Genomic DNA, 16,612 nt, shown 5'->3' on the forward strand with positions numbered 1-16,612 from the left:
ATTGGGTGGTAGCATGAAATTCTGAACTGGGGAACTCATTTCGGGCTTGCCCTCTCTGAACTTGCCCTGCAGGCAGAAGCAACTTTCAGACAGCTAAAACAGTATAAGAAACAAGTGAAAGTAGCCTATGACAAAGAATTACCTGCTTTAAGTCATACAGTAGAGCACCCAGGAGGGGGAGAAAATCTTTCACAGGCAGTAGAAGGGGCATTTGAATTCCTGTAAATGGGAGAATTCCTAAGGAAAGAAGCAAGCACAAGCCCAGAAGAAGTCACAGGCTTAGAAAAGACAGCAAGGACCCTGAAATTCCCATTCGCCTTGGACTGATCTTGATAGGACGGATAACCTCTGAAAGACAGCACTAGCCAAGGAGATCACTAGTTAATGCAGAGCAAATTTGTAAAGACCATGAAAAGTATTTACTGCTTTGTTTGTTTGTTTTTGTTAGCCCCTGGCACTCAAGGAAATCTGTCATATCCCTAGTTGGATACAAACTTAAGGAACAGAGAGCACAGGGAGTAAATCCCAAATTAACACTTTAAAATCCTAAAATATACAGTATGCAACAAAAGATTACAACACACACACACACAAATAGGAACTTATGGCCCATCCAAAAGAACAGGATAAAAATCTAGAAACCATCATCAAAGAAGACCAGACTTTGGACATCTACAACAATGATATAAAAAATGACCCTCAATGTGGAGGCTTGGAGCTACATACCCCAGAAAAACATGTTCTTAAACTTAATCCATTCCTGTGGATGTGAGTTCATTGTAAATAGGAACTTTTGGTGAGTTTACTTCAGCTAGAGTGTGACCCAGCTGATGCAGGATGGGTCTTCATCCTATTACTGAAGGCCTTATAGGGAAGGCCACAAGAGAGAAAGAAAGGTGTAGCACTAAGAAGCCTGAAGTCAACAAAACTTGGAAGAGAAGCCAGGAGAGGATGCCATGTGCATTGCCATGTGACAGAAAAGCCAAGAACCAGAAGCCAGTCTGGAATGCAACAGTCTTCTGGGAGAAAGCATCGCCCTGATGACGCTTTGATTTTGGAGTTCTTCTAGCTTCAAACTGTGAGCCAATAAATTCCCGTCATGTAAGCCAACCTATTGCATGGTGTTTGCTTTGACATCCAGGAAAGTAAAACAATTTAGGGTACAACAGTGTGATGCTACTATTTGGAATATCTAAAATGTGTAGAAACAGCTTTGCAATCGTGTAATGGATAGAGGTTGGAAGAATTGTAATGTGCTTGATAGAAAAAGCCTAGATTGCTTTGAGGAGACTGTTAGCAGAAATATAGATGCTGAAGGTCCTTCTGATGAGGACTTAGAAGGAAATGATGAATGTGTTATTGAAATTGGAAGAAAGGTGAGCCTTGTTTGAAAGTGGCAGAGAAATTAGTGAAATTGAGTTCTGATGTCGGATGGAAGGCACTTGAAAGTGATGAACTTGGATACTTAGCTGAGGAGAGTGTCAAGCTAAGTGTGGAAGGTGCACCTGGTTTATCCTTGCAGCTTACGGTGAAATGAGAAATGAAAGGGGAAAGCTTTAGAAATGAACTCTTAAGCACAAAGAAACCAGAAATTGACGATTTGGAAAATTCTGAGCCTATCCAGATAGTGTGCTCTGAGACTAGGGCTAGAAGCCAGTCTATCAGGGATCTCCCTGAACTTCCAGAAAGCAAGTCCCCAGAGAATAGGGCTCAATGTGAGGGTTTCACAAGATGTCAGGATTGGAAACACAGTTATGCAGGAAGGATCTGTGGAAGGTTCTATTGCCTGATGGTTTGGATTCCTGTGAATTGTATGCAAGCCAATAAGTTTTCTGTGAAATTTTTTTATGAGCAGAACCACCTGTACTAAAATGTTCAGTGAAGAGAAAGGAAGAATGACTTCAAGGGAAGCAAGGTCTGGACTGAAGAGATCTCTGTGCCAAGAGAGCAGTCTCACCCATGTTGGTGGAAAGGGCAGGTTCACCCCTGCATTTAGAGGGGCCAGGTGGTCTATTCCGATGCTTGGAGGGGGTGGGCCTTGCACCCCACAGCTCAGGGAGAATTCTACCCACCCCAGTGCTTAGAGATGGTGGGGCCCCAGCATTTGTGGAGAGACTGACTGCCACCAAAATGCTCAGAGAGGGTGGGGTCTGAGTCCTGGTATTTGTGCAGAGACTGGTGGCCATCCTGATGCTTGGAGAGGGTGGAGCTTTTGCCCCAGTGTTGCCACTCGGCAAGTGCTTGGAAGGAGTGAGGCTGCTGCTCCATCAGGCCCTGAGGATCAAACCTCATCGTAGAGAACTTTTAGAACTTGAAACCTAATGGAGTTTTCTCTAATGGGTTTTCAAATTGTTTGGGATCTGTGGCACCTGTTTTCATTCCAATTTCTCCCTTCTGGAATGGGAATGTTTATCCTACACCTGTCCCTCATTGTACATTGGAAGCAGATAACTTGTTTACTAGGTTTCACAGGTTTAGAACAGGGAAATTGTGCCCCAAGATAGACCACACCTATAACCAAATTTGTTGAGGCTTTGTCTTTGGCAGTATTTCTGAAATGACTCAAGGCTTTGGGGATCTTGTGATGGAATGAATATATTTTGCAGCATAAAGAACATGACTTTTAAGGGTCCACAGGTTGCACTGTGGTGGCTTGGAGTTATGTACCCCAGACAAACATGTTCTTAAACTTAATCCATTCCTGTGGGTATGAACCAATTATAAATAGGATCTTTTGATGAGGTTACTTCAGCTAGGGTGTGGCCCAACTGACTCATGATGGGTCTTAATACTATTACTAAAGTCCTTATTAGGAAGATCACAAGAGAGAGAAAGACAGAGGGAGCAGTGAGAAGCCAGAAGTCAAGGTGACCCAGAAAAGAAACCAGGAGAGAATACCATTGTTCATTGTCATGTGACAGAAAAGCCAAAGACCACAGATTCCCAGCAGCCAGCCCAGGAATGCCACAGTCTCTCCTGGGAAAGAGCATCACCTTGATTCTGGACTTCTCTTAGCCTTAAATCTGTGAAATACATTCCCATTGTGTAAGCCAACTGATTGCATGGTATTTGCTTTGGCAGCTAGGAAATTAAAACACTCAATTATGCTCAAAGAGATAAATGAAAACACAGAGAAAGAACAAAGAATACCAGGAAAATGATATGGGATTCTCAGTTAAGAGACAGAAATTTTAAAAAGGAACCAAGTGCGGGGTGGCAAGGTGGTGGCATAGAAAGGAGTGGAAGTTAGTTAGTTCCCTGGCACAACTAATAAACAACCAGGAACAACTAGTAAATAATCTGGAATAACTGCTGGGGGACAACTGTCACTGTCCACTCATCGTACACTAATCTGGATTGGGAAGAATGCCTGAGATTACAGTACAAAATCTGTAAGTAAAAGCTGTGGAAACATGCTAGGAGCCCCCTCCCCCCATGGCAGACTTAGCTGCAAAATCTTACTGTGGCAGAAAGCAGCACTATCTGAACAAGCAAATATACCTCAGTCCAGCTCCAACTGGGATTTTAATTAACAACTGTGGACTGCTGAACACAAACTACAAACCCCCAACAAGAAGACAGAGGCTTTTAGTGATGACTGACCATAAAGAACCAGAAGACTCCACTGTCCCAGAGGGGGAGCCCAGAAGACCAAGTGTTACCTCTGGCCAATGAGTGAAACTGGGGGTCTCTGTACTGGCTGTAAAAGGAGGCTTTCTGTCCCCTTTTCTCTCTCTTGACCTGAGGGGCTCAGTGGAGAAAACCTCAGTCATTTTCAGTTTGCAGCACTCTGACCCAGATGGTTGGAGATAACAGAGTCATAGACACCACTCAAATGCTGATGATAACTCCCTAGGGGTTGTATTGTTCCTAAGAGTAAGAAAGTGGGGCCCAGCTTTCCTTTCAGAACCAGACCCCAGAGCCTGGGGGAAAACAGCCAAAATAGAAACTGAAGCGGCCACATCTCCTTACAGCAGTTGGGAGTGACAGGCTGACAGGCACCCTCTGCTGGGCAGGTTAGGAAAAGCACAGTGACTGGAGACCTCACAGGAAAGACTGTCAATCTCTAAGACACACCTGCAGAGAGACTTGAAACTGAATATAAACCCATTCTGAGACCTGAGCCTGTTCTGGTCTGGGAAAATCTGACTGGGGTAACCAAGGAAACTAGGCACCTAGACAATAGAAAACTACAATCTGTATTAGGAAAAATGAAGATATGGCCCAGTCAAAGGAACAAATGTACACCTCAATCAAGATACAGTTGAGATATTATTTCACTTTAATGAAAAAATCTATTAAACATTTTCAAAGAAATATGCTAAATCAAATCAAAAACTAAATCAATGAGTTCAGAGATGATATAACAAAAGAGATGAAGGCTATAAAGAAAACACTGGGTGAACATAAGGTAGAAATTGAAAGTTTGAAAAAACAATTGGCAGAATCTATGGAAACGAAAGGCACAACATGAGAAAAAATGCAATGGAGACATACAACAGCAGATCTCAAGAGGCAGAAGAAAGCACTCAGGAACTGAAGAACAAGACACCTGAAATCCTAATCACAAAAGAACAGATAGGAAAAAGAATGGAAAAATATGAGCAACATCTCAGGTAATGGAATGACAACATGAAGTGCATGAATGTACATATCATGGGTGTCCCAGAAGGTGAAGAGAAGGGAAAAGGGGCAGAAGCAATAATAGAGAAAATAATCAAGGAAAATTGCCCATCTCTTATGAAAGACATAAAATTACAGATCCAAGAGGCACAGTGTACCCCAAACAGAATACATCTGAATAGACTTATGCCAAGACACTTAATAATCAGATTATCAAACATCAAAGACAAAGAGAGAATCCTGAAAGCAGCAAGAGAAAAGTGATCCATCACATACAAAGGAAGCTTGATAAGACTATGTGCAGATTTCTCAATAGAAACCATGGAGGCAAGAAGGAAGTGGTGTGATATATTTAAAATACTGGAAGAGGAAAACTACCAACCAAGAATCCTATATCTGGCAAAACCATCCTTCAAATATGAGGGAGAGTTTAAAATATTCTCTGACAAACAGACAATGAGAGAGTTTTTGAACAAGATACCTGCTCTACAGGAAACACTAAAGGGAGCACTACAGACAGATAGGAAAAGACAGGAGTGAGAGGTTTGGGACACAATTTTGGGTGATGGTAGCACAGCAATGTAAGTATACTGAACAAAGATGACTGTGAGTATGGTTGAAAGAGAAAGGTTAGGAGTATGTGGGACACCAGAAGGAAAGAGGAAAGATAAAGACAAGGACTGTATAACTCAGTGAAACCTAGAGTTCTCAACAATTGTGATAAAATGTACAAATATGTTTTTACCTGAGAGAGAACAGATGATTGTCAGCCTTGCAAGGTGTTAAAAATAGGGTGGTAGTAGGGAAAAATACAATCAATGCAAACTAGAGACTATAGTTAACAGAAATATTGTATTATTCTCCTTTAATGTAACAAAGGCAATATACCAAAACTAAATGCCTTTAAGAGGGGGACATAAGAGAGGGGTATGGGACTCTTGGCATTGGTGATGTTGTCTAACTCTTTTATTCTACTTTAGCTTAACTCTATCTTTCTTTTGTTGCTTTTTAGCTGTCATGTTTTTTTCTTTCTTTCTTTTTCTTTTTCTTCTGCCTCTCTACCTTCTTTGACTCTTCCTCCTTCTTTGTGGCAGAAATGGTGATGTCCTTATATAGATAGTGGTGATGGTGGTGAACACATAAATACATGATTATACAGAGAACCATTGATTATTTACTTAGGGTGGAAAGTATGGTGGGCAAACAAAATTGTCTTTAAAAAAAATGGAATGATGAAGAAACCTTGAGGGCACTATATTGAGTGAAATAAGTCAAATACATAAGGACAAATATTGCAGGGTCTCACTGATATGAACTAATTATAATATTTAACCTCATAGACATGAAATATAAGTTACCAGGATATAGAACAAGGTTAAAGAATGGGGAACAGTTGCTTATTATAAGCAGAAAGTTCAACTAGGTTGAACTTAAGTGTTTGGAAATGGTCAGTGACAGTAGCACATTATTCAGAGAATAACAGTGCTGAATGCTATGGGAATGTGGTGGAAAGGGAAAGGTTAGAGTCATGTATGTCATCAGAAGGAAAGTTGGAGGTTAAAAGATAGGAATGTATAAAACAGTGAATCTTTTGGTGGACAATCTCTGTGATTAACTCTATAAATATTAGAAATCTCTTTCATGAACTAGAACAAATGTATGACACTATAACTAGAGGGATATATAGGGAAAAATATACTTATTGCAGGCTACTTACTACAGTTAGTAGTATTTTAACATTCTTTCATAAATAGTAACAAATGTACTATACCAATTCTATGAGTCAGTAATGGAGGATGGGTGGTTAGGGGTATGGGAGGATTTAAGTTTTCTTTTTGTGTATTTCTTTTCTGGAGTAATGAAAATGTTCTAATAATTGTGGTGATGGATGCACAGCTATATGATGGTACCACGGGCAATTGATTCTGCACTTTGGATCTTTGGATAATTATACGGTATGTGAAAAATCTCAATACAATTTTAAAAAAAAAGGAACCAAACAGAAGTACTGGTGTGAAGACCACAATAACTAAAATGGAAAAATTCCTCAAAGGTTTTCAACACTGGATTGGAACTGGGAGAAGAAAGAGTCAGTGAACTCAAATACAAGACAATCAAAATGGTCCAGTCTAAGAAGCAGTAAACAAAAAGAATTAAAAGAAGCTAACAGAGCCTAGGAAATTTGTGGGACATCACCAAACATGTAAATATATGCATTATGGGAGTCCCAGAAGGAGAAGAAAGAAAAAGGAGCAGAAGGAATATTCAAAGTAATAATGACAGAAAACTTCCCAAATATAGCAAAAGACATGAAATGCATCTTCAGGAATTCCAACAAACCTCAAACAGAATAAACTCAAAGAGAAACATGCCCAGACACATAGTAGTAAAACTGTCAAATACCAAGGACAAGAAGAGAGTTCTGAAAGCTGCAAGAGAAAAGCAACATGTCATGTTCAATGGAGTCCCAATAAGAGTAAATTCTGATTTCTCATCAGAAACCATGGAGGCAAGAAGGTAGTGGGATGAAATATTTAAAGTGATGGAAAAAAATAATTGCTGACCAATAATTTTATATTTGGAGAGACTGTCTTTCAAAAATGAGAGATTAAGACATTTCCAGATAACAAAAGCTGAGGGAGTTCATCACCACCAAACCCAGCCACAAGCAAAGCTAAAGGGAGTTCTTCAGACTGAAAGGAAAGGACTATAAATAGTGAAACAAACTGGCATAAATAATGACCTCTGGTAGAAGTAAGCATATGGGTAATAATAAAAGCCAGTACTATTGTTTTGCATTTTTTTGGTATTTAACTTCACTTTTTTACTTCTTACAGGTTGTAAAATGCAAATGCATAAAAAGTAATGAAAAAATCTATGACTTGGAAAATACAATGTATAAAAATAAAATTTGTAACAAGTGCAACAAAAAGGTGGGTGGTCAGAAGGATATAGGAACAGTGCATGTGTGTGCTATTGAAGTATCAAATAACACATGAATGTTATAGATTTAGGATGATATATCTTATCCCAATGGTAACCACAAAGAAAATAAATGAAAAATATATGCAGAGAGAAATGACAAAGGATTTGAAATGGTACAATACAAAAATAAAATAAAACAAATATGACAATAGGCATTAATGGAAGAATTGAGGAAACACAAAAAAAAAACTTAGAAAGACCAAGTAGAAAAATGGTAGAAGAATGCCCTGCATTATCAGTAGTTATGTTAGATGTAATGGATTAAACTCTCCATTCAAAAAGCAGAGATTGGCAGAATGGATATTAAAGCATGACACAAATATATGCTGTTTATAAGAGACTCATCTTAAGTTCAAAGACACAAGTGGGCTAAAAGTGAAAGGATGGAAAAAAAAACATACCATGCAAATAGTGAGTCAAAGGGAGTTGGAGTAGTTATACTAATATTGATAGAATAGAATTTAAAGCAAACACTGTTATGAGAGACAAAGAAAGTGACTATATACTGATAAAGGGGTCAATTCAATAATAAGACATAACAATCATAAATACATATGTATCTAATGGCAAATTTCCAAAATATCTAAAATAAATATTGACATATTTGAAGGGAGAAATAGACACTTCTACCTTTAGAGTAGGCGAGTTCAATACATGACTTTCAATAATGGAAAGAACATCCAGACAGAGGATCAATAATGGAATAGAAGACTTGAATGATACTCTAAACCAACTAGACCTAACAGAAATATATATAGGACACTTCACCCAATAACAGAAGACTACACATTCTTCTCTAGTTCACATGGATCATTCTCAAGGATAGACCATATGTTAGGATGCAAATCAAGTGTCAATAATTTCAAAAATATTGAAATAATACAATGTATCTTCCCTAGCCACAATGTAATGAAGCTAGAAATCAATAACAAAGGGAGAATTAGAAAATTTACAAATATGTGAATATTAAACAATGCACACTTAAACAACTATGAGTCAAAGAAGAAATGACAAGGGAAATTATGAATATCTTCAGGCCAAAGAAAATAAAAACACAACATACCAAAACAGGAAATGCAGCAAAGGCAGTGCTGAGAGGGAAAGGTAGAGCCCTAAATGCTTACATTAAAAAAGAAGATCTCAAATCAGAGACCTAACCTCAAAACTGGAGGATCTAGGAAAAGAACAAACTAATTCCAAAGCGCACAGAAAAAAGGATATAAAAAAGATTAGAGTGGCAATAAATGAAATAGAGAATTAAAAAACAATAGAATAAAAATCAAAAGTTGTTTCATTGACAAGGTCCATAGTATTGTCAAACCTTTAGCTAAAGACAAAGAACAAAAGAGAGCGGACATATCAGAAATGAAATGAGGAGAGGCATTACTACTGACCCCAAATAAATAAAAAGAATTGTAAGAGGATACCATGAACAACTGTACACCAACAAATAAGATAACATAGATGAAACAGGAAAATTCCCAGAAACAAGCAAACTATCTATACAGACTCAAGGAGAAATAGAAAATCTCAACAGACCAATAGCAAGTAAAGAGATTGTTCCTGTCATCGAAACCTCCCAAAAAGGAAAGGCCTGGTACTAGATGTCTTCACTGGTGAATCTTACCGAACATTCCAAGAAGAATTAACACCAATCCTCTTAAAACTCTTCTAAACTTTTAAAAAGGAGGGAACATACCCTCAATTATTCTATGAGGCCAACATCACCTTAATATCAGAGCTGAATAAAGATACCACAAGAAAGAAAATTATAGGCCAATATCCCTTATGAATATAGTTGCAAAAACCATCAACAAAATACTAGTGAGCCCATCAAATAGCACGTTAAAACAACTATACACCATGATCAAGTGGATTTATCCCAGGTATGCAAGAGTGGTTCAACATAAGAAAGTCAATTAATACCCTGTGTTAATAGAATGAAGGAAAAACCTCCATACGATCATCTCAATTGACACATAAAGGGCATTTGACAAATCCAGCACCTTTTTTTGATTAAAAAAAAAAAAAACTTAGAAAGCTAGGAATAGAGGGAAACTGCCTTAACATAGTAAAAGTCATACATGAAATACTCTCAGCTAACATCATATTTCATGTTGAAAGACTGAAAGCTTTCCCTCTAAGATCAGGAATAAGACAAGGATGTCCACATCACCACTGTTATTCAACATTGCACTGGAAGTTCTAGTCAGAACAGTTAGGCAGGAAAATAAGTGAAAGACATCCATATTGGAAAGGAAGAAGTAAAACTTTCTCTATTTGCAACTGACATGTTCCTATATAAAGAAAATCCTGAAAACTCCACAACAAAGCAAATAGAGCTAATAAATGAATTTAGCAAAGTTGTGGGGTACAAGATCAATGTGCAAAATCAGTAATATTTCTATACACTAGTATTGAACAATCTGAAGAGCAATTCAAGAAAAAAATTCCACTTACAATAGCAACTAAAAGAATCAAATATCTGGGTATAAATTTTACCAAGCATATAAAGTTCTAGGACATGCAAAACTGCAAAGCATTCCTAAAAGAATCAAGACCTAAATAATTGGAAGAACATTTCATGTTCATGGAGGATTAGGAGACTATGTGTTGGTAAGATTCCAGTTCTACCCAAAGCAATTACAGATTCAACACAATCTCTAAAAGCCTGCTTTGCAGAAATGGAAAAGCCAATTATCGAATTTATATAGAAGGCTAAAACATCCCTGAATACTCAAAACCATCTTGAAAAAGAAGAGTGAGGTTGGAGGACTCACACTTTCCAATTTTAACACTTACTACAAAGCTGCAGTGGTCAAAGCAACATGGTACTGATTCAAAGACAAACAAAAAGACCAATGGAATTGAATTGAGTAATAGACTCTCACATCTATGGCCAATTGATTTTTGACAAGGGTGCTGTGCCGGTTTGAGTGTATTGTGTCCCCCAAATGCCATTATCTTTGTGGTTTTGTGTGGGGCAGAAGTTTTGGTGATTTGCTTGGAGTGTGCCCCACCCAGCTGTCGGTGATAATTTTGATGAGATGTTCCCATGGAGGCGTGGCCCCACCCAATCGGGGTGGGCCTTGGTCGGTGGAGCTATATAAATGAGCTGACTCAAAGAGAGGAAAGAGAGTGCAGCTGGGAGTGATGTTTTGAAGAGAAGCAAGCTTGCTAGAAAGGAACGTCCTGGGAGAAAGCCGTTTTGAGGCCGGAGCTTTGGAGCAGATGCCAGCTGCCTTCCTAGCTAACAGAGGTTTTCCGGAGGCCATTGCCCATCCTCCGGTGAGGGTACCCGAGTGCTGATGTGTTACCTTGGATGCTTTGTGGCCTTAAGACTGTAACTGTGTAGCAAAATAAATCCCCGTTTTATAAAAGCCAATCCATCTCTGGTGTTTTGCATTCTGCAGCATTAGCAAACTAAGACAGATTTTGGTACCAGAGAAGTGGGGTGCTTTTTGCTGCTGAGTTTGCAAATACCAAATATGTTGGAACGGCTTTTTCAGTGGATAATGGGAAGTTTCTGGAAGAGTTGTGAGGAGCTTGATAGAAAAGGCCAAAACTGCTTTAAAGAGACTGTTTGTGGAAATACGGACTCTAAAGATACTTCTGATGAGGCCTTGAACAGAGATGATCAATGTGTTGCTGTGAACTGGAAGAAAGGCGAACCTTGTTTTAAAGTGGCAGAGAATTTGTCAAAATTGAGTCCTGGTGTCAGATGGAAGGAAGAATTTAAAAGCGACAAACTGGAATACTTAGCTGAGGAGATCTCCAGACTACCTGTGGAGGATGTATCCTGGCTTCTCCTTGCAGCTTATGGTAAAATGCGAGCAGAGAGAGATAAACTTAGAACTGAACTCTTGGGTTCAAAGAAACCAGAAGCTGATGGCTTGGAAAATTATGAGCTTCCAGGGGGTGGAATCCCAGAAGCTACAGCCCAACGTGAGGATGTAACCAAACATGGAACCCAGCCACCATTTCAGTACAAGCCAGGATTGGAGATGGAATTATCCAGAAAGGATTTGTGGAAAGTCCTATTGTCTGATGGCTTTGACCCCTGTATGCTTCATGCAAAGCCAACAGAATTTTTGCGAGATCTTTATAGACGGAGCCATTGCCAGTCTGGACTGGAGGAGACAGACAAGGAAAAAATTAAAGGAAAAATCTCTTCAAAGACAGAGCCATGGAGGTTGAGGTCTGGAGTCAAGAGGTTTGGGGCTGGGAGAGCGGAGCAGCCCACATGCATGGAAAGGGTGAGTTTGCCCTGGAGGTCAAGGGCGGGCTTTCCGCCTCGATGCTCTGGAAGAGTTTTGCCACCTCAGGTCCCAAAGAGGTTGGAGCACATTTCCAGGGAATTGGGGAGAGCCTGGCTGCCACCCCACTGTTCTGAAGGGGTTGAGCGTGTGCCCCGGAGATGGAAGGGAATCCGGGAGCTGCCCCGATGTTTGAGGAGGGTGGGGCCGAGAAGGTGGTCTCCCCAATGTGTGGAAATGTTGGAGCACTCACCTAAGTGTAACGGCTGCCGAAAAGGCCTTTGGGAAGGGTTAGGCTCCCACTCTCTTAAGCCCCAAGGAAATGACTCTCGGACTTTGAAATCTAATGGACTTTGTCCTGTGGGTTTTAGGAACTGTTTTGCTCCTGTTAACCCTGTTTTCCTTACTGTTTCTCCTTATGGCAATGGAAATGTTTATCCTATGAATGTCTCTCCTTTGTATATTGGAAGCACATAACTTGTTCTAGGTTCACAGATCCACAGCTAAAGGAAAATTATGCCTTAGAACTGACCAAGCCTAAACTGATTTTGATGGGATTTTGTACTTAACTTTTGTTATGGAAATGATTTAAGTTTTTGTGATATTGTGATGGAATGAATATATTTTGTATTTGGAAAGATAATGTCATTTTGGGGTTCAGGGGGTGGAATGTGCCGGTTTGAGTGTATTGTGTCCCCCAAATGCCATTATCTTTGTGGTTTTGTGTGGGGCAGAAGTTTTGGTGATTTGCTTGGAGTGTGCCCCACCCAGCTGTCGGTGATAATTTTGATGAGATGTTCCCATGGAGGCGTGGCCCCACCCATTCGGGGTGGGCCTTGGTCGGTGGAGCTATATAAATGAGCTGACTCAAAGAGAGGAAAGAGAGTGCAGCTGGGAGTGATGTTTTGAAGAGAAGCAAGCTTGCTAGAAAGGAACGTCCTGGGAGAAAGCCGTTTTGAGGCCGGAGCTTTGGAGCAGATGCCAGCTGCCTTCCTAGCTAACAGAGGTTTTCCGGAGGCCATTGCCCATCCTCCGGTGAGGGTACCCGAGTGCTGATGTGTTACCTTGGATGCTTTGTGGCCTTAAGACTGTAACTGTGTAGCAAAATAAATCCCCGTTTTATAAAAGCCAATCCATCTCTGGTGTTTTGCATTCTGCAGCATTAGCAAACTAAGACAGGTGCCAAATCCATTCATTTGGGAAAGGGTCGTCTCTTCAACAAATGATGTTGGGAAAACTGGATTTCCATTTGCAAATGAATGACGATCAATCCCTACCTCGTACCACATACAAATATTAGCTCAAAATGGATCAAAGTTCTAAATATAAGAAACAGAACTATAAAACTCACAGAAGAAAAGATAGGGAAGCATTTTTAGGACATTCAGTTAGACAATAGTGTTTTAGACTTTAAACCAAAAGCATGAGTAACAAAAGAAAAAGTTGATAAAGGAACTTAATAAACATTAGAACCTTTTGTGCATCAAAGGACTTCATTATCAAAGAAAAGGAGAGAAAATATTTGGAAACCATATATCTGATAAGGGTTTAATGTTCATAATATATAAAGAAATCCTACAACTCAACAACTAAAACATAAATAACCCAATTTTAAAAAGGCAAAAGATTTGAATAGACATTTCTCCAAAGAAGATATACAAATGGCCAAAAAGCATACGAAAAGATGTTGAACATTGTTAGCAAGTAGAGAAATGCAAATCAAAACCAAAAGGTACCATTTTTTACCCACTATAATGGCTACTGTTAAAAAATGAAAAATTACAAGTGTTGGAAAGGTTGTGGAGAAAATAGGAACACTTGTTCATTGTTGTTGGGAATGTAAAATAGTGCAGCCGCTGTAGCAAACAGTTACAGAAAGTTAAGTGTGGAATTACCATATATACAGCAATCTATGTACATATCCAAAAGAATTGAAAGCAGGGACTTGAACCAATATTTGTATACCAGTGTTCACAGTGGTATTATTCACAATTACCAAAATATGAAGGCAACCCAGTGTCCATCAACAGATGAATGGATAAACAGAAAACATGCGATGGAATATTATTCAGCCATGAAAAAGAATGAAATTCTAATAAACGTGACAGAATGTAAGAACCTTGAAGACCTCATGTTGCATGAAATAAGCCAGAAACAAAAGGACAAATATTGTATTATCTCACTGATATGAAATAATTGGAATAAGCAAATTCATAGAGTCAGAAACTAGAATACAAGTTACCAGATTATGGGGTGGAGGTAGGGAATGTGGTGTTAATGCTAAATTGGTACAGAATTTCTTTTCTGGATGAAGGATAAGTTTTGGTAATGGATGATGGTGATGGTAACACAGCATTGTGAATGTAAATAACACCACTGAGTTATATATTTGACTGTCATTAAATGGGAAATTTTGCATTGGATATATGTTACATGAATAAAAATTTTAAAAATACCTTAGGACTCTACAAAACAAACAGTGAACCCCAATATAAACTATGGACTATAGTTGATAGTGTAATCATAATAATATTCTTCAATCAATTGTAACAAAGTACCGCACTAATACAAGGTGTTAATAATGGGGAAAGGGAAGTATATGAGAACTCTGTATTTTCTGCTTGATTTTTCTGTAACCTCCAATTCCTCTAATAAAAATTATAAAATAAAAAATGAGTAAAATTATAAAATAAAAATGGGTAAAAGAATGACAAAAATGTAGGAAAAAATGCAATGAGATGCCATATTTAAACATCAGGTAATAAGTAAAGTTAAAAATAATTTTTTGATAATATCAAGTATTCGTGAAGTTTAGGGAATGAGATAATCTTATACGCTACTAAGTGGGAATATAAACTGGTTCAATCAAATTGAAGGGTATTTTGGCAGTATCTATTAAAATTGTAAAAATAAGCATAGCCTCTGACTCAGAAACTCAATTTTTCAGTATCTGCTCTAGAGATTCACTTGAACATTAGTACCTAAAGGCAGATAAATGCATGTTCACTGAAGTATTGTTTATTACAGTAAAACTTTTGATGCAACTTTTAAATGTCCATCAGTAGGAGAGTAGAAGGTCTCAAATATAGTTTATACATAATATTAGAAACTATGTAGAAGCATAGAAAAATGTGACAATTCACATGAGCTAACATAAAATGATGTGAGACATATTGAGTGGAAAACCCAAGTTATAAAAGAACAGGTACACTATACCATTTTGAACATATTATTCAAAACGCCCTCCCCACCACCACTAGCCCACCACCATGTTCACCCATGACATTTGCAGGTACTAAGGCAAGAGTAAATATGGAGGCCCGCATATGATATGTTTAGGATTATGGATTGTGTTATGCCAGCAATGAGTGTTGTGCCCCGAATGAAAGAAGCACCCATTCATTTATTAAATTTTCTGTGTGTGGTTGTAATATGCAAGCCGTTAAGCATGCAGTCCAGAGCAAGGGTCCCTTTTGCCCACGTCTACGAGTAGTACCACACCCAAACATACTCTTCCTCTCCTTCCCACCATAAAATAAAATCAGCACTGTACATATTCTATGAGTGTACATATGTGTGTGTATGTGTGTGTGAATATATGTATAAATGTAAATGTATAGAATTTTCAAATTGATAACAGTGGTTACCTCTGGGAAGGGAGAGAAGAAACCAGGATTAAATCAGATGAGATATATTACTAGATGGTGGTCAGATTATTTAGATGGTGGTCAAAGAGACTTCAATCACATAATGTTTTAAATCTAAATCTATTTTCAGGTGTAACTTATTAAAATTAATTTTAAAAACTCAAATCATCATTTGAATAATACTTAAAAATATTAAAAGAGGTAATAAGCAGTACTTATCCAATAACTGCTCTAATTTATCCTCAAACAACTTTTGTGTAAAGGGAAGGAAGCAGAGAAACTTATATGTGATAGTGCAGCTCTTGATTTAAGGATTTACTAAGGTCTCAGGACACACCCCTTGCTTTGTCAAGGGGCTCTTCTACACAAAATGTATTTACATCCGTATTCGCCAGATGCCTAGAATGTGAATTCTCATGTCAATATGGAGGTAAACTCTCTCCTCCTAATCTACATACAACTACCACCTACCATACCATCTTTTTTTTTGACCAAGAAGGCCCTATTTGGAGATGATGGAAATAACTAGTCTTTTATATGTTCACCATGCATCCTAGTATAGATCTGATACTCCACCCCATACACTATCTTACAAACTCTAGGATGGAAACAGAGGGTAGACCTCAAATAGATAAGGAGTCTGTGCACTTATATTTGTGTGCCTGTGTGTATGTGTGTGTGTGTATGTGTGCCTGTGTTTGAGAGAAGGAAAAGGAGAGGGAGAGGGAGATTGGTATCAGAAAGACCATGCTACATGACTTTTCTCATGTGGGAAGATCAAGCTAATAGGTAATTGCTGACTGTTTTTTAGTGAAATATTATCGTTTTATTCCTGTAGGTTTGGCTTTCAGTGGATGGCGGCAACACTTTTGAATTAATAGCTGACTTTCATGATGATGTCATAAGGAAGACTTACCATAGTTTTTATACTTCAGATATTGCTTTCGTTTCCCAAAGTGGAAAGGTTTACTTGACAAAGGCAGGTGAGGAATTCAGACTTTTATTGGTCTAAGCACTAAATGTGGGCAAGGGATTGAAGATACATGAACAAAATTGACCTTAAATCAACCAATCCTGAAGTCTCAAACATATCAGGGGCGA

General features: G+C 38.4%; 1 protein-coding gene across 1 annotated transcript in view; it reads left to right on the plus strand.

The window, feature by feature from the left end:
• Window positions 1-16,612, plus strand: part of CATSPERB (cation channel sperm associated auxiliary subunit beta) — a 188,590-nt gene that overhangs the window by 85,142 nt on the left and 86,836 nt on the right. Inside the window, exon 14 of the mRNA XM_037835252.1 lies at window positions 16,350-16,494. Coding sequence (XP_037691180.1) covers window positions 16,350-16,494 — 145 coding nt within the window. The remainder of the gene's footprint in view (window positions 1-16,349; window positions 16,495-16,612) is intronic.

Source organism: Choloepus didactylus, chromosome 4 (assembly GCF_015220235.1).
Source record: "Choloepus didactylus isolate mChoDid1 chromosome 4, mChoDid1.pri, whole genome shotgun sequence".
In the NCBI taxonomy this organism is placed as follows: Eukaryota; Metazoa; Chordata; class Mammalia; order Pilosa; family Megalonychidae; genus Choloepus; species Choloepus didactylus.